Below are 27,075 nucleotides of genomic sequence, written 5' to 3'. Positions count from 1 at the left end.
TGGAGGGTTTTTACTGTAAATGGAATTGATGTATTACAGTAAGTTATAGTTGTTGAAGTTGAAACTCAATATTTTATCATTGCGTTTTTAACATAAAGTAATTAAAACTATTAATGGTAAGTGTTACATACAGTATGTCTGTTGCTGATAAATGTCCTATCCAGGTGAGTTTAAACTCACTATCTGTATCCTTCAAGTTGGTCTTATAAAAGCTAACTGTCGACCTGTGTCAGCACAGTCTGAGATGGGCCAATGTGTCATCCTGACAAAACCTAAAATGTGTGTTTAGGCCCCCTGGTTGTGTGGCTGACACTCTTCTTGTCCCCAGGCAGATTTAATGCTCAGCACTAGCCCCGAAAGCTGTGGGCCCACCCCAGCACAACAAGGGGTGTTTTCTCTTTCTCTCCATCTCTCTCTGTCTTTTTGATGGGACCCAGGTGGCGGCCTTTTAGAGCTGAACCTTGAATTCCCCTAGAACTTTTCTTTAGGTCAATAATTTGACCTCTGAGCTTTTTGTTGAATGTATCTGAATAGGAATTTAAAGGTCTTTTTTCGAGTGAGCTCCTTAAGAATATAAGCATCGGAAATATTCCTAAAGATGCAAAGATCATCCGATCAGCAAAATAGAGGGAGAAATACAAAAAATACTATGAAACAGTTGCTGTGGATCGTAATCAGTGATTCCCAGTTCATAAAGGCAATCATGCCTTTGATTGGGTGTTACTGTACCAATCACCTGGTATCCAAGCAAACAATAAAAAGGACTGGTAATGAAAAAAAACCCCTGAAGGTAATGTAATAATTATGTAGCCAAATAAAGTATCAATTATACTTTATGTTTTAATTATATATATATAGTGAACTCACCACTGTCATCCTATGATTGCATCAAAGATCAGAGGTTTTTGCTACAGGTGGGAGGAAGCCTGAAATCAGCTAATTCAAACTTATTAGTGTATGAGAATGCATACAATATATGAGTGGCTGAACATTTGGACACAAACTGAATTATTTTCTTTCTGTGTGTTTAAAATGAATAAATAAACGGTAGCAGGCAACATTGGTTCCCTACATGAGAAATAATCCAGTATGTGGAGGAGAGTAAAAGACTGCAGGAGAAAATGAATATCAATTTAAAAAAACACCTGAGTTCACTTCACTCCTAATGTTATTTCTGTGTAGTCATATTTTGAACTGGATCCATATGGTCCAAATTTTATTTTGACTGACTTATTATGCTTATTCAATTTGCAGTGATCAAAGGTGTGACTGAAATGGATGGATGAGCTGAAGGCTTGGGTGACTGTATGGATGCTGGGCTGGCAGCTCCAATAAACCCTGGGGGGCCTCAAGTCTACCTGGAAGTGTCTGGGAGATGATGTGATTGTTGCTGATGATATGTGGTAATGGATGTATTTAGCTTTCAGTCTGCCAGCAGTCTGTCCTACTCCTCTGCCTTTAGCAGAGGAAGTCATTTTGTAAACACCTCCACAAAATTAGACTGAGGGACTTGGCGCCTCCCTTTCTATCCATATGCTTTATGTTCATGTGCTTTATAATAGGCAGCACCATTGCTGATCCTAGACCACCTTTTGGTATTTCTGCCACAGCTATTTTGTGTTTGATAATAAATAACATCAGTGAAGTTACTTTATATTCTTAGAGCAAACAAGCCTCTGGACTGCATACAGCTGATGATCGATTGGCCAACAGTCTAGTAGGTTGCAAATGTACAGTATTCAAATGAATGAGACTGTGCAACAGCCTGAAGCATTCACTGAGGTAATGATTTATGTCTGGTGGCACATGGACTTCAGATAAGTACAGCCCATTTCTCACCTTTCCGTAACGTTACCTATTATGGTTATTTTCTGCATGAAGCACCAGTATATGTTTGATAGAATGGTTAGATGGACTGCTGTGTTTACCCGTATACATGCAAATGACAACAATTCAGAACATAATGATGCAACCTAGACAATAGAGGCTCCGGTGTGTACTGGTGCAATGACCCTATAAAATAAACACTGCACACTATGCATTGTTATTTTTTCTTTTTCACCACATTCAATTTAACAATATTGGTTAATGACTTCATACTCAGTTGATAACCAATCAGTAAATTCACACATTTGGCCAGTAGATTTGATTTTAGTGAGTCTGTAGCATTAAATACGCCTTACTGAGGGACTTACTGTGGACCTTTCTTGGGCAAGCATGCTTTTGCTAATCTGTGCTCAAAAACTCAACGTTTGGAGGTTGGAGACATCTGTACCCAGCTTTACCTTTTTACAAGCTTGTAAATTTATTCACACACTTGTACCTTGCTAGAAGTCAGGTGGATAAAACATCATGAAGCAATCGTCAAGTTTCAGTGCTTTTAAAACTAGAAACTATTGTTTCCCTTTCCCCTTCCCTTGTTCCTATGGCCCTGTAGTTTAAAACCGTGTGGATAATAACAGCATTTCTCTTATAGTCATAGTCTCCCAGCATTAAATGAAATATTCACTTCTGTGCAAAGACTTGTTTTTTGGGACATTTGGAAAACCAAACGCCATCACCGTGTCTTGCCCCGCAGTCATGTTAAAGGCTTGGGAGATTTATTTGTTTGCTTCATTAATTATTCACACTCATTGTTGCAACTGTAACCTCTGATAGCATTTTGATGGCAGTGATGTGTTGTGTAAATGTGACACTGACATCCAAAGTGTCCCTGCAGTGTTAATGGCATCATTATACCAGCTTGCAGTCTTGCGGGAGTATGCGATGAAGTGCGCAACTTCAAACTGGTATTGCTACAGCCTACTAATGTGCTCTGCCAGAAAACATACATTTACTTCTGCAGACCACAGCCAAGAGTGTAATTGCGATTTTATAGTCTTTTCACTTATCAGAGAGACAAAAGGAAAGCTGAAGGGAGAGTTAGAGTTGGACTGCCAAAACCTGTTATTTAATTGAGTGTGTGATATAGACTAGTGCTGCTGTTCTGGAGAGCTGGTGACCTTCACCATACAGTATGTGACGCCACCATGTGCTGTTATGCTCTATCCAGCTAAAGAGACCAAACCATTGATTCTTTTCATTACAGTTTTCTAACCTACACCATGTGTGGTGTAATAGTAGTTGTGTACCCTGCATGCTACATCTGCATCATGTTTCTTACTATTAGAATAATGCTCCTTTCTGCCTCGTCTTGGGACTTTTTTGCTTTATTTAGCAATTTATGTTCTGAGTTTTCCACTAAAATATTGCCAGTCAGCATTGTTGGATTAAAATTTCATCACGTTCAATGCAGTTTATGGCTGCAGCTCATAGAACAAAAATATTCAGTAAAATGTTGTTTGGAAATCCACAAATCGCACTGCTGAAGATCTTACAACCCAGTGAACATAAAGATGCTCAAACAATTTTAGTTATTTTTAGTTCATTATTTTTAATGGTACTGTAACTGCAAGAACATTGAAAGGTGTTGAACTGTCAAATAATCTTAAAAAAGCATCATAGAGCAACTTAACCTAAATGCAAACAATGACTGGGGTTTTACATAGCCACACCTCAAACACCTGCATATGTTTGTCAATTAAATCATCTCAGCCTCAAGTACATGTTAAATGTAGAATGACCTAGCTAAACTGGAACTGACACCTAGATTCAGCTTGTCTGTAACTTTCCTATGGGAGAATCTTTTATGTAACACTATTGTCCATTGTCTAATAATAAGATTTACCTCTGACAGAAAAAAGCACCTGTTTGGTGTAAAGGGGGAGCAGTGATTGAAGAACAGAGAGACAAAGGAAGATTTCAGCACATGGCAGCCGTGTGGGTGGGTCTCAAAGATTCAGGAAGCTTCAGGCTGGACCCATGCTGCCACCAGAATATCATATAAGCTTCACGCTGTAGCTTTTTTTAGCGCCTGCTTTCCAGTTTGCAATGCTCTATTAGACAAAATGTCCATCTGCCAATATATTCAGAATGCACCACAGAGGTTATTAACATGCCCTTGGTAAAAATGGTTTAGCTCTGTGGGGCAAGCATCTCCATAAATCGCAGCAGAGGCAGGTTTATTACAGGTTGTAAATAGAAGCCTCCGCCATATTTTATGACAGCCATCACTAACTCATTCTGATTCTTATTACCTCTCTGTTCTTTGACTTGCGGGACTGTTCACAGACACATTCTGTGCACAAGTTTATGTGGTTTATAAAGGATTGATTGTAAAGGGATTTATTCCTGATGTTGCTTGCTCAGCTGGCACCACGCTGACTTTACTTCACTTGCTGTTTCCATGAACATTACCATAAGCCCATACTGTTTCCCGATGGACACAAATAAAATTTACATACAGATTCCTGTACAACTCCTTTTTTATTGCTGAGCAAATTGATTAAAGAGCTGTTGTATACAGCGATTTATAGAGATTCGGAATACAGTATCATGCATTTGTAATTAGTTTGCATTTCAGTCTTTGTTCAACTGTAACTCACGCAGTTTTATAAGATTGACCCCTATGTGATCTGCCATTTTTGCAGTCAAAATATTTGTTTGTTGGCACTGGCTTACAGAGCCATAATCAGCTCATAATCTTTGACATTTGTTTACTTGTAGCTGTACTGGGAATAGTGCTATATTTTAGTATTTTCCTGTGCTAACCAGTTTATCAATCCTGAATGAAAATCCAAACAAAGCTACAAATGAAGAGGCTGTCAAGGACAGTGGCAAACAACAAGGTCTCACTGCTGATTATGTGATTGAAATCTGCTCTGATTCTGGTAAATTATAATTAGAGCATTAATCATTACCCAGACGTTAGCATCACAGGAGAAATAATCATTTCAGTGGCACACAGCAGTCATTTCAAGGGAGACAAACAACCTAATCTATGGCGTTATAGACTTCCAAACTACCCTCCTGTCCTGTGCTGGGACACACATGGGCGGAGTGAATGGGGATGGATAGTTGGATTAGGAATGCCGGGAGCGAGTAGATTATCCAGTATCTGGGCAGGCAGATGCGCAGAGAAGAAAACAAGTACACAAAGAGCCAGATCTCCATCAGGGGATCAATTCATAGTGCTTGCTCTGTCACTTCCTGTGAAAAAGCTAATTTCATGGTGTGTTTTCAAGAGGCCAGAATGAGAAAATATGACGTAAGAAACCTTTGTGTCGCTGCCTTTTTCTGTTTTCCTCCTTCATTTACTCGTTAACTTTTTCTCATTTACTCTCAGTCATTTTGTGGGCTCTGTAGTAACATTTAGGCATGCACAGTTACACTTGCTACACATCCTGCGACACTACATGTTGTAACCTATATTTCTGAGTATGAAGAATGCCTGTGTGTAAATTTTTTAAGAGGTTTAGCCAGCAAGAGCTGGAATGAACATCGCTGTTGGCGGAGTTTCTCTGCCTGGGGCCCCTCGCCTCCTCACTCCCCCGTTTTGCCCAGTGGAGCTTCGTCCTTATCACTGTCCTGCACCCCATCACTGCTGAAGCTGGGCTCCTCTCCTGTTGACCACATTTATCCAGGGGGCTCTTGTCTGGGGGTGATAAGCTGTCAGACTTAGCAGTATGGATATAGGGGTTCCCGCCTTTCCTCCCCTTCACTCCACTCTGTTCTTTACTCTTACTCTAGTCACACTGACTGTTTTAGTGACTGGACCCTAATCAGCAATACATTATTGACCTTAGTTGTGCACATTTGACTATCACACACTGCAGAGGTTCCTCTCTTGTGGAGACAGAAAGGAGTTTGAAGCAAAAACAACTTTAAATGGTTAGTATAATGGGTTCATGGGGACCATAGACAAAAGGCACTGTGAATTCTAATTCCAGCTACACTACCAAATCTGTCTGTGAACTAATTTTACACAAGGGGCAGCAGACAAAGTCTGTGCCGTTTATTCACTGATGGTGTTTGATTTTGGAACATCTGGACTGTTTATGTTCCTAAACTTTGTTTTTAAGCTTTTCTCACACAATTGTACAGTATCTGATAAATTTAGTAGTTTTCATTTTGGTGCTTATAAAAAGAGTTGTGATGCATGCAGCCTTTTTTATTAGCCTTGATTTGGTTCACATGAAATAATTCTCAGCCCTTTGATGTTGCAGTGCAATAAAGGCAATGTGTGGGTAATAGTTTTTACTATTAATGTGTTAATGCATAAAGTGCAGCCCTGACAAAGCGTACTGCCATTATACGGTACAGGAAGCTGCAATAATTGTACCCTTGAAGCTTCTTCTTCTACACTTGTGGTTTCTAAAGGCGCCCAGTCATGTGACACGTTCTTAAACAAGCTGTCAGTTTAGACAAGCTGTGCCACCTGCTTAATGCATTTTCAGCCTGTCCTTTACTAACCGCATTGAGCCATCTGTAAGATACTGGTTATTTAGCCTTGTCAGCATCACTTAGAGCCCAATGTACTACATCACTCTTTACACATGCTGAAAAATCATCTCTGAGTATTAATGTGTAACACAAAAAGCTCCAGGATACTGACTGAAAACTCTCACTCTCTCTCAAACGCAACATATATTCTACTTTTAAAGCTTCAAACTGAGCCTTCCCTGTCATTTCTCTGATGTTTTAGAACCATCTACTTTACTTGTTTAATAGTCCAGAGTGCAGCAAATCTTGTACTTGTATATCTGTCTGAAATTTGTATTTGAACAAATGTTCCTGCTTGCTTGTCTTGGAGAAAGTACACTTCTTCCTTAATTATTGTCCTTAGTGGTGTACAGATTGTTATGAAAGAAAACCAAACTAGCACGAAGCACCAGGAGAATAAGAAGTATAAGACGAAAATGAGTGAATGTATAGATTAAAGATATTAATTTGCACTGTGTATAAAAAATTATGGACTTGATCGTGGGTTTCCTCAGAAGCTGTAATTAGAACATTAAAGCCCTGGTGTGTGTACGAGGCAGCCTGTTCGCACTCCCCACATGTGAAGTACCTGTTTTATGAACTTGGGAACATAACGACCTTGGAGCTTTGTCAGAGAATTGTGGCTGGTGTCTTTAAATACAATGTGCCACACATCCAAAAAAGAAATAAGATCATCAAATTTCTTGGTATAATGCTAAAGTATTTTAACAGCTATTTGTAGTAGCTGTTTATATGCACGCATCTCTTCTTTTGGCTAAAGGCTAACGCTAACATAGTAGCACATTCAGATTAGTTTGGATGTTAGTTAAATGCATCTGCATTTCGTCATTATTGTAAGATCAAAACAAGGAATCGATGACAACTGAAATCAATAATAATTAGAAATAAATAGCTACAAACACAGTATATAAGTATTAGTAGTAACAATGTTGCTGTGTTGGTTCCCCAGCTTGTGGACAAACATGGTAGTTTGGATAAGGTGTTTGAGTTGATTGAAAAGGATCCAGTGAGAAACAGGTATAATAAGACAGCTATTTACTCTTAGTGATAAAAGTTTCAATGTAGAAATATATGTATTTCACTATTTTATAACTTTAAAAAAGTGTGTTTAGATGCAGAAACCCCACAGTTTCCCTATGGACGAGCAGTCTGACTCTTTGTGCCCGCTCCTTTTTTTCTCCAAGCTGCACTGCCCATGGTAGAACCTAGCCCTTTGACAGGGGTGATGCAATCATCATGCAAAAATCTTGCCATAAAAACATCTTTGCGAATATAAACCTTGTCGTTACTCCTCCCCAGCGGCTCATCCAGCTACCTGTTATTTTTGCCTGTCGGTTGCCTTACGCTACCAGCCAGTCTGAGTCAACACACCTCTGGCATCTTCTCTTTGGAGTGCAAAAGGTGGTTTGTGTTCCCACCTCTTTTCTCCTCCAAGATGTGATACCCTAAGTAAACGACTGAACGCAGAAAAATAAATTCCTCCCGAAAACCCAGAGTGAGATGAAGGAAATCCAGCAGCAGCAGCAGCTCCAACAGCAGCAGCAGCAGCAGCCTCGACATCAACAGCGGTGGCAGCAGTGAGCGTGAGAGAGACGGAGAGAGAGGGAGTGTGTGTGAGTGTGTGAGAGCTTTAGCGAAGGCGAGTTCCTATGCACTGTGCTGAGCGGAGCTGAGCCGTGCCGTCGCGTGGCAAGCTGTGTGTTCCCGTTTGCTTCCCGTGCGCTCTGGTGAGGCAGAGCTGGCTGCAGGGAGAGATGTGGCTTCACCCGGAGCTCCAGGACCAGTAAAGAGCAGCACCCGGCCATGGTATCACAGAGCAGCATGTTAGGACGAGAGACCCACTGCTGACACCAGCGTGACTGATGATGACAGCCCACGCGTGGGTTACCATGCGCCACAGCCGCGCCGCTCTCGGAGGAAACACAGCCATGTGAAAGTGATTCGGCTGCCAGCAACTCTTGGACATGTTTTCCAGGGCTAAGTCTGGATTTCTTTCTGTGTTTGAACTTGTTTTTTTTCTGTTGGTGCTGTCTGGCTGGCCCGAACTCACCTATCAGGCAAGGACTAAAAGCAGGTGGACCAAGGGGGGTAAGTGATTTTAAATGCACTTTTTATTATTAGGAATTTGACTAACTCTTTGTTATCTAGACCATTTTATAATGATTGGATGGACATCTTCAGGTCATGTTGGTCGCGATTGATCTCTTGGATGTTATCATCACAGATTGACATTTTCTTCGAACACTCCATATTTAATTATTTCTAGAAGTCTGGACATGCATTTCAGGCTCCTACAATGATATTTGCAGGAGCATGTGATCAAAGTGAGTTTTCAGAGGAGAGAAGGAAGTTATGTCCATTGATGCCCATTTATCTGTTAACTTCTTAGTGGCTGATAATGTAGACTACAGTTTTCCTAGTTCTAGTGTTTTCAACACTGATGGCATTTTACCTTAATATTTCAGTGAATAATGTCTCCTCCCTAACTAATACTCTTACGGACACCAAGCCCTTTTTGCATCCAAAGACATTTATTTGTGGACACTGGGCATTCTGGACATGCCATCAGTGGCTTATAAGTGTGATTTTTGGTCCTCAAGCTTGGATCACCAGGCTTGAGGAGAGGTGTTAATAATTTACCGCAGCCCCTCCGTGGGAGCGGTCCTCTCGCCTCTCTTGTAGCATTTAATCCCCTTTGTCGGATTAAAGGAACCTCTAATCTTATTGCTGGTGCTCAGTGAGAAGCCTGAGAGATGCTTCTTGCAGCCTATCAGCATTGTTAGCACTCGAGCCTCACACTCAGTGGGACGTGTGTCTTCAAAGAGGCAGCATAACCGCCGCGATCCATTTAATGATTGCTTGCCACTTTGCCATTGCTTTTGGTTAACCCAACCATTACTCTACATTTCTTTAACTACATCTCTTCAACACCCTCCGTGTAAAATCTTTTAGATCATAGTACCAACATGCATCATTACCCTGCAGAAGTTCCAACTTAATGACTTAAGACAAACTCTGGTTATAACACTAAATATTAGATAATGAACTGACTGACATACCAACTGCTTTCATCAGTTGGTATGTTTACACAGTAAATTGCAGTAAATATATTCAATAGTTCACACAATTTCACAGTCATTTTATTTTGCTAATTACTTTTTTCTGGTAGTACAGGAAGAAATAACTGTGCCAGACCTTTTAAAGAACACTTTTCGGCGGGTGAAGGTGGGCTTGGTTAAAATATACATCAACAATCTAAACTAAGAGTAAATCATATAACTTATAAAACCAGATACAGTTTCTCACCTATCACTGGCTTTTGGTGAAATGGGGGGCAGTGACCTCCCCTGGTGTAATTAGGCCCGAGACTCTATCCTCATCTCCGCTCTTCCTAGTGAAACAGATTATTTCACAGTCATACTCTGAATTGTAACCTAAATCGTTTAACTATAAGTTTCTGACACACAAAACACCATTAAATTTCATTACGACGATCAGATGCAGTACTGTGTGTGCAAGTTTGACGGACGTCAATGGCCGTCCTGTGGCAGGTCATCAGGTGGGAGTCGCGATGTAACGTTTAGTTCATGTGCCAGACTTGTGCTGTTGCATTTTTCTCCACAGTGTTAATTTTCATTAACCATACGTTGCTGTTCATTATCACATTTAGTGATTTTCATGCATGTATAATTTGCTATTGCTCCAACTATCAATAATATATTTACATAGTTAATTGCAAACATCCACATACAACACATCTTTAAACCATCCGTGTACTCTACCTGAGGTACAGTATTTTACGTTATGTGCCTTTGAGCTTAGAGCGCGATATACTGTATATTTGATCAGTGAATTTGCTATTGGAGGGAGGTCACCTTGTAGTCAAATACACAGAAGCTTCACCAGTTTTCTGTGAAATAAAGCCGTGGATTTGCGTAATCATTTGCCTAATCAGTCTTCTGAATATCAGTTCCTTGCTCCCTGCAGGCCTGAAGTTTGATTTGCTTCTTTCGTCAAAACTATGGCTAGAATACAGTATATTAAAACATGTTGTCATGCTACAAAAATGATCAAAGCTGTCATAGAATCTCAGGCCACTTCTGCAGTCTGAATATGTTAATTCCTACTGTATGTTGTGCTTTCACTCTTCCTGAAAGTATTAAGCGCTACAGCAACACTACAGCAGCTAAGGGAAACGTTACCACCACCTTTCAAACCTTCAGCTTTATTGTCACAATATATAGAACCGTGGGAGGAAAACTGTGAGTACTCAGAGGTTACCCAGGCAGGCAAGGCAAGATTACGACAGCGCCACTCAGAAAAGCCAAACCTGGACTGCAGGTCCAGACCTAAGACCTTGTAGATTTGATGTGGTTTCGTTAACCACTCCTCCACTGAGCCGCTTAGTCTGTAGGAATTTAAACATGTTTCTTTTTATTTGGCAAAATACAGGTTCAAACCGTGTTCCAACTTGACCTTCAGCTATTCTTGCAGTGATGTATGCTGACTGTAGGTGGCCAGTGGATAAACACCAGGTGTACCAGCCCCAGCATCATTATTAATTGTCCCCTTGTTTCCAAATTAAGCCTTAGTTCTGACAGTCTCTTGATCAGGAAACAAGTCCCAAATATCTTCTTTGTTTGATATTGCTCAGAATCCCACAAAGTGCTGTCCTTTCATATTCGCTTTCTTACCACCCTGCAGAGAATGACTCCATAACTAATATCACACAGTGCCCAGATCAGGGGCAGCTCAGATTGAAGTGAGCTTTGCAATAGGGGGAAAATCCAATTGGTTGTATTATAATCACAATAAACTACAATCAATGGTAATGTTAACATTGTACCAAGCGGAGAGGCGGCTGGCTTTGTCATCATCGCTGCAAAGACAAACGACGTGGGGAGCAGGGCGTGTTTGGAAATTTCAAGTCATTTTTTGTAATGTCTTTATCAGCCGATTTACTAAACAGGGAGCTGCTGAGGCAGTCAGAGAGAGAGTAATGGCAAAAAGACGTGACCGACACCTATTACAGAAATATCACTTGCACTCTATCTCCTACAGCTGAGTGTATCTGACCGTCTGCAATGGGAGTGAGAGAAGATCCGATTTAAAGACCATGAAAGCAGAGGAAGAAATATTTCCTGTCTATTCGCACAGGGAGAGTGTAACATACTGTACAGCAGCAGCCCAAAGCGCTTACCTCATCAGTGGATGTGTACATAGTCCAAAGCAGTGCCGTTAGTTAGTGCTGTCTCCTACCAAAGTGAATTACTGTCTATCTTACTTCTATAGTACAGCCTTGTGGCATATTATATACATGTAGTATATTAGACTGTCACAGAAGACGCTTTAAAACTTCGATGCTTGCTTTGGTTGGTAAGCTACATCAGTCTAAGACATGAGAATAAGACCTGAGTTTAAATAAATGTTTCATGTTTAGGTTCACATTTGAAGCTTGTGTTTCCTGTAGTAGACATGCTTAAAACAGTTCTCATACCAACTGTGACTCTATTAACTTTGATAACTAGAAGCATTTTCTAGTCAGGACACGTCACTTTCAGGAGGCCAGTGTATTGTTATGTGACTAGTTTGCATATTTTTAGTAAACAAGTTATTGTTGTATGAAAGCTTCTCATTATATAGCAGCGCTTTAATGGATGTATTCCCCATCCCCATTCCCTAATGTGCTACTCATGCCCTGACCTTAGCAAGAAGGCAGAACTTGCTGCAGGGTGGAAATAACATACAAACTAATAGGAGAAAAATTAGGCAAGGCCTGACAGAAAAATTAAATCACTGTCATTACTTTCAATTAATATCTGTTGACTCGTCTCTCAGGGCATTAACAAGAGTAGGAGCTGTCACAGAGCAAGGAGAAAATCACTCACTCTCTTTCACTGTGACATTCTGCTGACAAACTTTAGCTCAGTTTGGTTTTACTGGTGAGAATTCAGCAAACTGCTCAGTTTTAGGAAATGTGAAGTAATGAAGAAGCAAACTCATAATTATGTAATCAAGGGGTCGGGGGTTCTGGAAATGCAGAAAATAGGTCTGCTGTTCCTAATTCAATCCAATTAGATCATTAAGCTTTGTGCCACAGCAAGTTGTGAAGAATCAGGTTCCCAAATGCACTTGCCTTAATTCTGAACGCCTACGCCTTCTTAGAAATACATGTAATGTGTACAAGCTGAAAAGTGTGGGCGAGATTACAGACACAGTGTTAACAGGATGGAGTCAACGTTAGGTAAATGTTGTTGCTATCGAATTTACACCAGGAACCAGTTTTCAAGTAAATGTGGGCAATTGTGTTTTAGTGCTGTTCGGTCACACTTTTGATGATACAGTGTAAATCCAAACGACGTGCCAACACTGCACGCTTGTGCACAGCAAAATTATTCTTAATATCATCATTCCAAGGTGGAGTTTTCTTGATGTTAGGCAACATTTTGGTGGTATTCTGCCATGTACCTCCTCTAGCGGTGAGAGTTTTCAGTTATGTATATAAGTACAGGTAAGTGCAGGCACTAATACACAAAGACAAAATGAAGATTCAAAATTTCCTCATAGACAAACTACTGTATAAAAAGGGCTTCTTTTATTTTCTTTTATTGGCATTTTGTTATTATTGGAAGTATGTGTATGATCATTGTACACAAAGTTTATGTGGTTGTTAGCATCCAGTCATCTGCTTACACAATATCAGATACCTAATTTTTTTCATTTATTAAATGGAGGAGTTATGTAAGGGTAAAATGATTTATACCTACATATGGAAAATGAATCCTTATTGTGGACAGTGATGTGACAAAATAACTGATTAAGTAAATGGGCACAATCACTGGATATTGCACCAGCTCAACCCACTTGCTGCACTGCATAGTGAAGCTTAATTGCCACATTCCAATCGCATATCCTCTAATGAAGCTGATTTTTAATTGCGGTGGAAATTACACTTTACAATAACAGTGTTTTATGGGGGAATTTCAGACTGTAAATATGACAACTTAGTGTGATGGATAGAAGCGGGAGCTTTTTATGGACAGGGACCCTTTCACCCTGCCGTTTCCTGACACGCCTACAGCCAAATTACAGTATAACGGCCTGATCACATGTGCAGGTGCTCCACATGTACTGCTGTATGCATGAGTGTGTCTTTTTCTCACTGGCGATGGTGATTGTCATGATAATAATGATAGACATTTTACTTCTCACGTGTTTCCTCTGTAGACACAAGTACAGACAGTGTACGTAACTTATTCTTCAACTTACTATTCAAGACATTTTGTGGGAAATCTTTATTATTCTCTTGGAAATGTCAGCAGCAAAGGATTGAGTAACATCACAGAGTTTCTGTCCAATTGAATTTTTCTCCTGTTGCCAGGAGGATGACGCTGTCATGGTCAGAAACAGGAAGCCTTGACAGAGCACGTCAGTAGAAAGAACATATATCTCAGTAAGCTTTTTTTTTACCTTATCTGTGACTGTGCCTCACTCTGCCTCGCTTTCTTTCGATATACCTCCTTACCTCTCTTTGCTCTTTGCAATAAAACTTTAAAGAGATAAGAAGCTTTTTTTCTATTTCAGGGTCACCATTAACCTGAATAATGCATTGACAAGAGAAGAGCAGTTTGAGTTCTGTGGAGGATAGAAGCACAGCCTTCAATTAAATTATACATCATTATCACAGCTGGCAAGCCTGGTGCGACGGTACCCTCTCCATCCTCCTCTAAATGTTCCATGTTACTGTCTTGTCCAATATTGTGTGTCAAGCAACAGCCTCTTCCTGTGCCAGCACGGAGCTGGGATACAGATAAGACCGTCTGTGCAGGATGGAGGTGTACTGTACATGAGAAAGAAAAAACAGGAAACAGTGTAACACAGGCATGTGGCTTGAAGGAACATACTGGTGATTCTGGTAATTCAGACCTCTTTTTAAAAAATTCACATTCCTTTTTTGGTGCTGTTAAAATGGCCCAACTCATCACTAGAATGACCCTGAATATTTTCCAGGCAAATGGAAGTGTGATCCTTCTATTCTTTTTTTCTTGTGATGAATTTTGTGCTGACAGTGTTTAACTTTTACTGCTGCATTAAGCTACCTGTGTGCATATACTGAGGGAGGTAGTGAAAATATGCAATGCAGGTGTAAAGATAAAGGTACCCTGCCATTAAGCAGATAAAATTCAACAAAGGTTACTGAAATATCTGGAAAAGGACACAAAATTACATAAAATATTGAAATTCAGATATGGCTTTGGAATAGTGGGATGGAACCGGCCTCTGTAGGCAAAACCAGCTTCTACTACTCCTAGAAAAGAATAAGTATAATTTGAGCACAGGGACTCAACATGTTTCCTGTAATTAGCATCACAAGTATCTTCAAACTAATGATCACACACACATGTTGAAGGTGAAGAGTGTAATGATGTTCCTGTGACATATTCACAGAACTGTTGCCAACCTGCTTGTGGATGCAAGCGTAGAATGGATGAAAAGGCCGATAATAAATGGTATTTGCTTGATGTTCGTATATAGTAAATAGTTACTGTAGTTTGAATGTTGGGCCATGGCAACTAAAGGGGACTGTGTTTCCCTCTTCCCCAGGCGGTAGAAAGTACGTCCAGCTATATACTGAATGTCATTTTGAGCCCCAGGAGATGCAGCAAGAACCTCCAGCTTTGTTGGTAATCTGTCAGTGCAGTATTTATATGATTGGAGGGATTTGTGCTGCCAGATTAGGGTGTCTACAAAAGCTCTCTCTACATTTTGCATTAGTATTCTTTCTACTCACATCCTTTATTTTGCCATCACAAAGATGTCAAACAGCAGAAGCTCTTCATATTTATTTTTAAAAGGCGATATTTTGTGGGGTTTTGTATTATGTACAACATTCAAGTTTTCAGTGTTCAAGTCTGCGTAAAGCAGTATTATTAATGTACTAGTGTGACATACTGTAGGTGTGCTGATACTGTATGTGAAGATTTCCAGGTCTCAATTTGCTTTACATGACGATGATTCTTGGTGACGGTGATGTCTGCTAAATGCAGTTGTTTAATAAAATAATAGGCAATCTTTTAAAAAAATCAATTGATTCTCACATTTCACAGTTAGAGGCAGGCTTTATACTGTAATTGTGCTGTGCTACAAAGCTGGGACGCTACGCCCCCTAGTCAAAGCTTTATTTGTCCGTCCACAACGTTTTTCACGCTGACTGTGTCAATGAAGCTTGGGTCCGCAGAAGATGACGGTGTTTGATGTTCATACTGTAAATACAGTACAGTAATATGATGCTTTGCTCCTTGTTTGTGAGTTGTTCTGCCTCTAGTCTTGCCTTCAACAAGTAACATGCAGCTGGGTTGAGATGGGGTGACTGGACAGTGAACTTTACATTATTATTTGTTGTGAAATCCTGAGTAGCTTTATTGTGTAGTCTTTTCCTGTTGCTTAGCTTGCCAGGTATTTACTTCATAGCATAGTTCCATTGTACATTATAGCATAGTTCTATAGTACAACATGCTAATTCTGGTCAATGGCAGCTGAAATCACAGCTTCTAACCTGCGCAGTATTTTTATATTCATTCAGACCCCAGTTTACTGCAACTCTATTTTTTCCATTTCATTCTACACTCCCCAGAGCTACACATTGGAATGGTCTAATAGTTTCTCTGTTTGTCCTACAGCTTCTCATAACCCACATGTTGCAACCAGAAAATGACTCTGTCATCTACTGGTTCAAAATCATGTCTTTAATGTACAAAGACTTTATCACAGTTCATCTGCCAATAATGCTTTGATAGAAATCTCTATACCTGATGTCATGTTGTAAGCAATAATATATTACAAATGATAAATCATTCAGGAAATTGCCTAGAATTTGCCTCCATATTTAGATTCTCTTTTGGTCTTTTGTAGTAAAGTTAATGTTTGCTTTGTTTTAAACGCACATCTAAAGAACCTGTTACAGTGAAGTAAAATATGCCTCAGCTGCTGACCGCCACAGTAGGAACTTGTCTTTCTGCTTCACCAGTTAAATAATTGTAATGTTGATTAATTATCTTGTTATTTCAAAGTAATTCAATTTTTTCCACCTCAACAATAATGAAGATATTAATAATTCAGAAGTGTTGGAAAATGTTTTTGGGTAATTAGGCTTAAATCTGATAATTACACAGAGATGTCAGTTATTACATTACAAAGAAATTGTGAACACGAATTTCTAGATGAAAGAGACATTTTCTCTTATATTAAGGAGCGTCATCCCTAAATTGAAGACTAATGCAGAGCCACATTAAACACAGTTAATGTCTGTTTTACTCAGATTAACTGAAAGCTGGAGTTAGGAAGGACGTTCAGAACTGTGTTATTACCTGCCCTATATTAGTGCTGCATTATTAACATTGTCCTTACCTCACTAGTTAATTAACCCCAAGACCTTCATTTACTGACGAATAATGCATAACAATGGATTAACTTCCTGTTCTCATTACTAAGACTGATTGATTAAAATCACAGCTGTGTTATCGGTCATGTTTAAATATGACCGTATTATCAGTTTGTTGCCTTTATGGTGTTACCACCAGCGGTGAACCTCATCAGTTTCATCAGTGCTCAAGCTCAGGCCTGGCTGTCAGTCAAGCTGGAACAGCAGACACATGAAGCAGTTTTGAAATGAAGTGTAGTAAATTTAATCCAAGGTTCAGTGTAACATAATTATCCATAGAGGAGCAATTTAGTTCACAGCCAGCAGGAATAAATACCCAAACATCTGGACAAGTGAATCTGAACACAATTCATAATTTCATTTTTCATTAAGCAGACTGACAGCATCAGCAATAAATGACCTTTTAAAGCTGTTTGTTCAGCATCTTGGCAAAATACAGCATTTCTGCAACCTGATACCCTCAAATTACTGGTAGTTGGTAGCGGTGGAGGTGCTGGTTTATATACAGTAGCTTGTCAGCACTGTCCTCAGGATGGGTGAGGTGCGTTAGGGTTTTTGAGCAGAACTTCACGTTTAACCAACAAACTTTCAAATACGGTGCCTGATTTGTTCTTGCCATTTTATGTTCCTTAGGTTTCAGAAACTGTAAGTACTGTAACTAAACACTACCCAGAACATATTATATTTACAGTGTGTGAAAATATAACGTCTAAAACCTACTTTCTGTCTGGAACAGTTTGAGTGTTGTGCTCCTCTTATTGATCAGTGTTACTACACAACCTACTGTTGTAAAGTCATATTTAATCCACCATTATGACTCTGTGCACCTTTTTTGGATTAGATTGTTTATTGCTCAATTTGTCTTGGTCAGTTTGGCTGCCATGAATTTATCTTCCTATCTTTGAATATGTAATAGTCCTGTGAGACGAATATTAACAAGTGGTCTCTGCAATCTTCCAGCTGATGCCCTGCAAAGATTTGAATGCAAGATTTCCTGCAGTAACGAAAATAACACGTTGAGTATTGTCCTACAGGCTGTGAGCGTAAAATAAAGAAATTCTCAGGATATTCCTTTACCTCTCAAGGATCATTTTCTACCTAAACCTATAAAGTATATGACAAGAGAAATTGTTGAATCATGCTCAACCTCTGTCCACAGTTTCTTCTGTGTTGCAGCAGAGGTTCCTCACCTTTGCTTTCCGTTGTGATGAGTGGCAGTGATAACATGAAGTGATACAGTATAAGACTAAAGATGCTTTAAGAGATGGGATGGAAGTCTGCACACTGAGGCTGGATTAAAAGTTTAATGACTGGTAAAATTGTGGCATTTTGTCCAAGGTGACCCGTGTGGAGAGGTGATCATTCCAAAGCTAGATGAAAAGTGAAGGTAATCCTTTCTTCCTCGTTTCCAGATAGCTGTCACCAGCAAAGGCTTTGTCACCAAGGCCCAAGGCATGTAATTACACTTTTATTGGCTTTAGGGAGACTGCATCATTCATTTAGAGAATAATCTCACAAGCAACAGTAAAGATACATCATACCTGCATGGAAGCCTCTTGTTCTTACTCGCTGTGGTTTAATGGACTTTTATGAATCTGGATTTGATGCATTGTTAATAGTATGTAGGGTGATAATATCTGAGAAGTCATCACTCTCTCCTCTTCAGTTGAGGATTTTGCGATTTGAGGAGCAAGGCCATATGAGTGTGACAGCAGCAGCGTGCAAATGTCTGGGTCTACTGCCAACCAGCCTTGACACCATTAGCTCTGGTGACACATTAAGGTTCTGTTTGCCTTGTAATTTGTTTTGTCTGTCAAGTTGATGGATGTCTTGTTTGCCGGCACTTCCTCACACACTGGGAAATGGTGGCTTGGGGACATTGTTAAACGAACTTCAAAAAGCGAAGCAGAAGGCGTTTGTTTTCTTCAAACAGGTTTTTTGTGTTAATGGGTGTGTGTAACATTGTCTCTGGACACTAGATAATTATAGGTGAAAAGCTAATTTGAGGAGAAAGGCAGGGCAGCACCAGAGGCTGCAGTGAGCTAGAAATAGAGAACCCTGTGACAATATTGACATCAATTTCTCTGCTTACAAGAGCATGGAAAACTTTTGAGGCTGTAGCCACTGCACCCCTTTCAGTTCAGAACAATGGAACGATGGACTGAGGACTGAAGTTTGCAAAATAAGCGTAATATCAATTTGAACTTTACTTTTTTATGTGATGCATTGCATATTGTGTGCTCACACTAGTGCCTCAGCTGTGTGTATGACCACTGCTGCAGTGTCCACATACAGTACTGTACAGTGACTTTAGTTTAGCACACTTTGTACTGTAAGCCTGGCTTAGTGTAGAAGTGCAATAAAGAATGGTCTCACCTGTTTCTGCTCTGATGACAGGTCAGACAGCCAGCAGCGCACTGCCAGACTATTTGCCTCAAGCTCTGCAGTGTGGGAACCCATTAGAGCGCCCTCCCACTCAGCTGAGGAAGCGCTGCTGCTAAAGCACAGCTAGGCTAAATGAACCAGCTCCCAATTCCCTCTATGGACCACCAGCGAATGCGTGAAACTTACCTTCATTTACATGTGTAACGTTTTCAGCTTCAGCTGTTAAAGTAAAGGATATTAGTCATTAGAGTGAGATTTGTACAGTATTTAAGGTTAATTTCAGACCTGTGGGGAGAACAGGCTATAGCCTTCAAAATGATCAGTGATCGACGGCACTGCTTCAGAACAGGCAGTTGAAAAGTACCCATACTGTACTGTACTATTAAGTGTGTTGACAGCACAATCTGGGTTTAGATTTTTTGTGTAGTTTTTTTCTCGTTTTTAAGTTTTGTCAGACCTTTCACACATGCCTCTCTGCTTCAAGCTACAGTACTGCAGTAGTGCAAAGCTTTGCAGCATATAGACAAGTGGCTATTCCTAATGAACACTATTATTAGAAAAGTGCGTAGTGGCATATCAGGTGCTGCTGCATTGTTTTGTTCTGTCAGCTGCGAGTGACAGTGTGAGAAAGCACAGACCGCGGAAGCAGCCTTACTCAAAACTCCAAACTTTAGTGAAATAAGCCAGCCCTATGTGCCATTGCTCTTCACTCTTTCCCCCTGTGGCTTCATTTGTTACAACAGACCTTGAAATTTGAGAGACTGTGTGAAGAGCAGTGTAAAACTGTAACAGACATATCAAAGTCACAAAGCCATTGCTTCCCCTCCATTTTTTTCACGTGGAGAAGATAATATGTTACAGCTGAACCTTTTCACCACTCTAATCCATGGAGCAGGGGATGAAATCTTATTTAAGGATCAGCACCAGTGCATCACTGCCATGATAGCAACAACATGCAACTCTGCAAGCTCTTTTTAAGAGCATTAGAGCCTAGAAATCAGTCAGCAGAAATACCTCTTGGCTCAATTCTTTACTTTTAGTAAGAACAGACAAGAGTCAGTCTTACTGAAATCATGCTACTGAAATGTCCCCGTCTTAATCTCTTTCATTCACAAAACACACTATAGCAGCTAAATTAAAATTTTCTATACGTGGAATATGGAACATACTTACATTGCTATAGGAAAATATTTGCGACAAAAAGCCTTGGATTATTCAAATACAAAAGCTTGGTGAATGAGCTTCGCTTTTGTATGTGTTTGTTTCTTTTTCTGTCCTTTTGAAAGTGAAGCCAAGCTTGTCTCAGAAGGATATGCAAATTTAGAAGAATGGCTGTCTCGCTCCTTGAGAAGCTCTTATCCTTTACTGTTGAATAGAGCTTGAAGATTTTAATGTGCTATAAGGTGCCACTTGGACAAAATCTTACATTTGTGCAATGAAATAAATGTTTGTTTTTCTAAACTGGACCCTTTGGCATGAGATTAGAGTGTTCACATTTCTCTGTTCTGTTGTTGATGGCCTGAATAACTTTTTCTTGTCTATATATAGCCCTCATCTATCCAGTATTCTGTCAACACTTTTGTTCTCGAATCTTATTTTAGGTGCTGACGAGCTGGTTTTAGTTTGAATAACACCTGCTCTTGCAACTAAAAGAAGGGCACCTCATGTAATATTGTGCTAAATCTTTGGAGGCTGAACTTGCTGGTCTGCTACACTTGCATAGCAAAAAAAGGGTCTCCAAGGAGTCATGGAAAGCTGCTGGAAAGTGTCACTGCTTATATACGGGAGCTCAGGAGAGGTGTTACACTGCAAAGAGCCAGGAAGTAAAACTGCAGAGCTGCAATTTGACAAGCACTTTTCAATCTCAGTGTTGCTCCAGTAGCTGCTGACTTTGAGCGTTCACCACCTACAGTAAACTAAGATAACATGTCTGCTGCTGATGTATCCAGCACTGGGCTGAGCATATTCAGATATGCAGTTAGTCATTTTGGTGATACCGTCAAAGCCTTTTGCAGTCAACATGCACTTGTGATTAAGAAGACACCATTAGCATATTGGAGCACTGGTTCAATTAAGAAGATAATTTCCTCCATGCCCACACATGCCCCAAATCTGTGCTTGGTGGCAGCCTACAGCACCAGCTGAGGGAAAAGGCTTTGACTCAAACAGATGAATGAGCAGATGCGAGTTGACAGTTTGCAACCACAGGTGCATCTACTGATCAGGGTATGAGGGAAAAACCTACTTACACCTGAGTTCTTTATTCTGACGCATCGATCCTGTATATGAAACCCTACAGTACTGCGCATGTCAGATGTCAAGCAAATGCAAAATTATAATGCATATTAATCTCACCATCATATTGTAACTGCTTTTAGACATGTGGTTTAATTTTACTACAGATTTGCAAACAGGTGGCAATTGAGTAGTGTGTTAGGCCCGAGTTTTATGTATCCCATTTATCCCCAGCAGCACTGTACAGTAATATAAAGTTGTGGTGCTATTGTATTGGTCCATCACATGTACATGTGAATGTTTCATTTTTTGTTCTGTAATGGGTTAACCTTTAGACTTCCTGGTACACAGCATCCATACGGTAGCTACTGACTAGTACTTCTGCTTTGTGCTGGCTATCATCACCTGCTGTGTGGTCCGCTGGTCCACACATGGTCTTATATTTGTTGTGGTAGCAGCACACCTGCTGATTCACCTACTGTAGTTTAATGGAATTACCGTCCTGAATGTTCTACCTTTTTAGTGCCACGTAGATGACTAAGCTCAAGCACATGAATGTGCTCAGCAGGCTTCAGTGTAATTACACCACATTCACCCGAACAGTTCACAGGAATTTAGGTCCAAATTCTCTGAATGTCATTTGAGAGAATACCTGACTGTTTGACACATTTGTCTTTTAAAGGAAATGAAGAAAAGAGGAACTCAAAAATCTTGTGTGAGCTAGAATTTTCCCCACAATACTTTTGTACCTTTTACTTATAAAACCTGAAAACGCAGACAAAAGGCAGAAGGGGCGGGTTTATCATCCACTTTGTCCCGTTGGGGTGATGTGCTGTCTTTGTTATCTTACACCCAACATCAAACTCCTGATCCCAATCATAGCCCCTTTTTATCTATCAATGCTCTTAGAGCACACTACTCCCCCACATCAGCCCGGCTGCTCTAACACTGGTGCTCAGATTAGAGAACTCGCCAGCTCTTAGCTTTATCTACCACTGTTCCCCACCAAACAAAATTGGCTCCAGAGGGGAATGGGAAGGAGAATCACTGGGAGACAAGTCAGCCCGGCTTTATCTTAATCAGCCGCAGACATTAAAAAGTTACACAGAATTAGTTTTTTCTCGCTTTTCTCCAGCTGAGGTCATTAGGGTTAAAGCTTTAAAGTAGGGATGGGATGTAGGCAAGATTTGTCTCAGTGTGTTCTGACTTGAAGTACAAGGCTTCAAGGACAGTTGTGAATTGAATACCTGGTAGAACATGGCAGGGTAAGCATGAAAAAATCAATATGATTCTTAGACGTTCCTGATGTCCTGGCCCTCCTGAGGAAGGCCTTTTACAGTAGAGTTAGTTGTTTGTGTTTTATTAGTAATCGTCAGTGTGGGAACAATTCTTCGTCTGTGTATCAGCATCTTTTAACATTTATTCCCAGACCTCAGAACGTTTCCTATTATCTCCCTAGCTTCATAGTCATCCCACCTGCCCTGAAGTTCTGGGACCTCCTGTGTAACAACTGAGATGGTGATATGCTACACATTATGTGAAGTGAAGCATAAGTAATTTAAATTGAATAGTAGTTCAGTATTCAGGACAGGAATTGCTTCATTCAATTATAGAAGTTTTTGAATAATATCCAGGAAACCATTGTTGCATTAAGTAAACTCTGCAGAAGACCAGGGTTGATGTCACTGTGGCTGCGATCCAAAAAGATGGACTTCTAACATGACAGGGAAAGCCAAGGGTTATGGACAGTACCAAGTCCCTCATCAGAATTTTGATTGAAACCATAAGACAGTGATAGATTCACAGTGACCTTGACCCTACAGTAGCTGACATGATATGGAGGAGCCAGTCCAAGTGCCCCATCCAGGACAAGCACTGCCCTCGAAGCTGACCTTACTGGCATGTTTCCGCTTCCCTCTTTGTCAGTAGCTGAAACACCCCCTACATAATTAACTCCATTTTCAACCATTCATTCTCCATAAGTCAATTCTGTGTAACCCTTCACATCAAACCTCCCATTTGGCCTAATTTTCCCATGAGCTGCATGTGTTAATCAACTCCGAGGTTTGATTGACAGAAGTTATCACCAGTGGATCAGTTCAGCGCTGCCTATCTGGGCCTTTCTGTCTGACTGGGAGACTATCAGAGCGTCTGCTATCTCTTGCGCCTGCAGCCAGTGTCTACCATGAGGAAAGGCGGCTACATCTGTGGCTCGCGCTTATCTCTTCCATTTTTTAACATCCCGCAATCAAAGAGCCACTAGCAATTCCTGGCTAATTGCTGTAGGATAATAAATTGTAGAATCCCCCAACATCCCCCAACCTCCACCTTCACCTCCATCTCTTCTGCTTACAGCTACTCGTTGGCAGCAGGCAGCGAATAATCAGTCATTGCCACCACTTTTGATCACTTGACTGTAAGTATATCCGCTGTTCAGTAAAATGTTCGGTGACCCACTTTAATGGAAATTGTACCTGAATTGCTAAAACACATCAAACAAATTATCCTAAGCATCATTAGCCTACACCGCTACTGTATCTGCCAAGACTGAAATATAGAGCACTGAGCAGGAGTATTCATTCAAAGATACTGGTCTCTCTAGTTGCCCCAATTTACAGGATTACCATCTTTTCATTATGAGTCGGTTATGTTAAACCAGATTTACCGTATTTAAACAGATGGCATAGGAGGGTGTCAATTTTCCATGACAGGATTAGGCTCATCTTGCCATTTGGGTGTCTTTTAAAAAGCAACAGAATATTAAAACGTGAATGAATTAAGCAAGATGCTTTCATGCAGGCTTGTTGCATGTAATACTGAGGGGTGGTAATTACTGGGGATACACCCTTGGTCCTAATAATGTAAGGCTTAATTATTCTCAGAAAATATGTTGATCTCAACTCCGGCGCTTCATCTAAGCCTAGATTTGTGTAGTCTTTAATGGCTCTAATTCAGCATTTCCAAGCTTTCTGATATTAGACAACATTGGCCCATTGAGATTTATCTGTGTCAGGATGTTCTCTGATTATCAGAAGCAATCTTCATTTTGACATTGTGACAGTTTTATTATTAACACTGCAACTTACTCTTGATATTAGACTTATCTAATGTCCAGGCATAGTAGTAATTCATGTTTATTATATCAGTTGTGTATTTTAGTTTAATTTTTGCATACTATGTTGAGGTCTGTAAGACTGGCACCTAAATGAGGATTGTTTTCCAAATTTCTGTTTGACTAATGATCAAAGCTGCTGAAGATACAGAACATAGAAAAACAACTGGCAATGAGCCTGTGTTAGCACTTTTTTTGGTTACTCCCCAGCTGCAATATTGAATGAAGAAATGTAGTGATTAAAAGATAAATTGTAGTATACAGTATCAAGGTATGGAGTGACACTGCCAGAAATCTTCAAACTGTTTTGCAAATTGGTCTAGATGATCTTTAAATTTAAAACTAATTGCCCTAAGGTGTGAATGCATGTGACTGCCTGTCTGTGTGTGTTAGCCCAGTCATAAACTGGTAACCTACCCTGTCTCTCACCCAGTGACAGTTGGGACAGAATCCAGCTGTTACGTTCATGCTTGGATGAATATTTTTCTTATTGCAAAAATCCGAATAATGAAAATTTGTACACATAATTTGCAATAGGGTTAAAGCGTCAACCTTCCAGGAGGAGTTAGGCTCACCTTTTAGTATAGCACGGGGATGGTGTAAGCTTGGTAAGAAACCAGGACTTGGGAGTTACTGTAGGGCTAGACTAGTGTTTATGTACGTGCTGTGCACAGGTCACACATTTACATCTAGTTATTCCTCGGCTTTGCGACTTTGTTTGCTGAGCAGCTCAGCTTTAGCCGTTAGGTATAAAGGCATAACGTTGTTTTAGAGCAGAAATACAAAGCCCAGAACGTTATACACAGCAGTGACAAAGCTGTAATTTCAAAGACCAGATGTCAGATGGATATTTACGTAGCCTGAATATGATGTGCTCTGAAAGTGAAAGCTCCTTTGCTATGCTTTGTCATAAGCCTCAGAGGAGAAACCAGACAGGCTTAAAAGGTTTGGAACAAAGAAGCAGAGGTGGGCAGTGGTTTCGCCCCAAAACATGAAGTACTTTAAGTAACTCTGTTTTACTTGGGAGTTATTCTCAGCATATGACTCAGAACAGAGTTTGTGTTGTTAACCCATAAAAAGAGTGAGCATGTTACAATCAGCTATAATATAAATTATTTCTGCTCTCAAAAAGTTTATATTTTTGAATAATTATGTGTCATGGAGCACTAACAGTAAGAATTAAATAGTACTATCAGGTGAGAGCTGCCATTTATCAGTAGTGTGTTCTCTTGGGTATGAACTATGCTGTAGCTATCACCAGGGGATCTCTATTGTAACCCCCCAGTCATCCTTCTCACTATTCTTTTGTCCCAGTTCCACCTGTATTTTTCCTTTGGGTACTAATTAATGTGTGGAGGAGTCTGTAAAGTTAACCAGAAGCCCTATTGTAGCAGCAGCATCCTCAGCTCCTCCCAGGCCAGAAGCTGCAATTCCAAACCACTACCACCCAGTCGTGCAAACCTTTTTCATCAAGTTTATACTAGTAACTTTGATTTTGTTTACTTTGCACTGACATAATTATTCTGAGACCCCAGGAATAGAAACGGGAGAGAGCATTTGTCTGTCGCCCTTAGACAGATACTGTAGATAGATGGTACTGGTTATTGTATCATGTTTTTGTTTATTACTGGGGTTGTGTTTGATGCATGGGAAAGACATTAATATAGCCAGGACAGTAGTGTTTAATTTGGTGTGTAACATGTCTATATTCCTTCACACCTGGCTTTGTTTGTTTAGGGTGTAACTTAACCCTTTGTTAGAGGGTTCACATTAGGCTTGGCTGGGGCCTGAAAGGTTAAAGGTGTAACTTTCATTTACAGCAGTGAAGTTGGAACATACTTACAATCACATTGATCTCCTAAATGAACAGATTTATGCCTCTGAAGTTTGACTAAAGTGTGACTTTGCCTTATACCTGCTGATTAAGTGTGTGTATAGGGTGACACTGAAGCTGTTAAACGTCATTGACAGCTCATATACTCACATTCAGTGACTGCTACTGTATCATTCCTCCTGTGACAGCAGTGAACTATGTAACAGAATTGGCTTTATTTCTTATTGTGACATTTGTTTTTAAGTGAGAGATTACAAACTGTATATGTATATCAGGTGTCTCTGATCTGCTAGATGACTTTGTACTATTTGTTCTGTCATGTGTTTTATTTTTGTGTGATTTTTACCGTCTAAAGCCATTTAAGTCTAACTTCTTCCTACTCCATTCAAGCATGTACTAGGTCAATTAAAAGCTGAAATGCATTTTCTCGTATATGTGCGAAATCATGTGTTGGTATATAACTGCTTGTACATGTTTGAAAGAATAAAGAATAATAATGGTGTAACATTTAATCATTAAGAAGGGATTTTTCTTGCATATTTGAGTCCTGAGGGCTGACGATGGGTTGAGCTTAGAAAATATGAGCAGTTGTGTGAGCCTCCTTCAGCCAACATTGTATAAAACATGAGGAATGCAGCCAGTCTTAAAGGAAGCTGTTTGCTAACGTTTGTGTATACCAAGTGCTGG

At 40.0% G+C, this 27,075-nt stretch overlaps 1 protein-coding gene across 8 annotated transcripts in view; it reads left to right on the top strand.

Moving 5' to 3' along the window:
• robo2 (roundabout, axon guidance receptor, homolog 2 (Drosophila)) overlaps positions 1 to 27,075 on the top strand; it is a 240,866-nt gene that overhangs the window by 21,809 nt on the left and 191,982 nt on the right. For 3 of the 8 annotated variants that reach the window (XM_029171171.3, XM_029171172.3, XM_029171170.3), the window contains exon 1: positions 7,991 to 8,469. The exons of 1 other annotated variant lie outside the window; for it this stretch is intronic. In XM_029171171.3, coding sequence (XP_029027004.1) covers positions 8,346 to 8,469 — 124 coding nt within the window. In that variant the 5' untranslated portion in view covers positions 7,991 to 8,345. Of the gene's footprint in view, positions 1 to 7,989; positions 8,470 to 27,075 lie in introns of those variants that run through there. 4 more of the 8 variants (XM_029171179.3, XM_029171175.3, XM_029171173.3 and 1 more) reach the window with 3 other exon arrangements.

This window comes from Betta splendens, chromosome 13, assembly GCF_900634795.4.
Source record: "Betta splendens chromosome 13, fBetSpl5.4, whole genome shotgun sequence".
Lineage (NCBI taxonomy): Eukaryota > Metazoa > Chordata > Actinopteri > Anabantiformes > Osphronemidae > Betta > Betta splendens.
The sequence above is the reverse complement of the archived record's forward strand: the minus strand, read 5'-3'. Positions and strand labels throughout refer to the sequence as shown.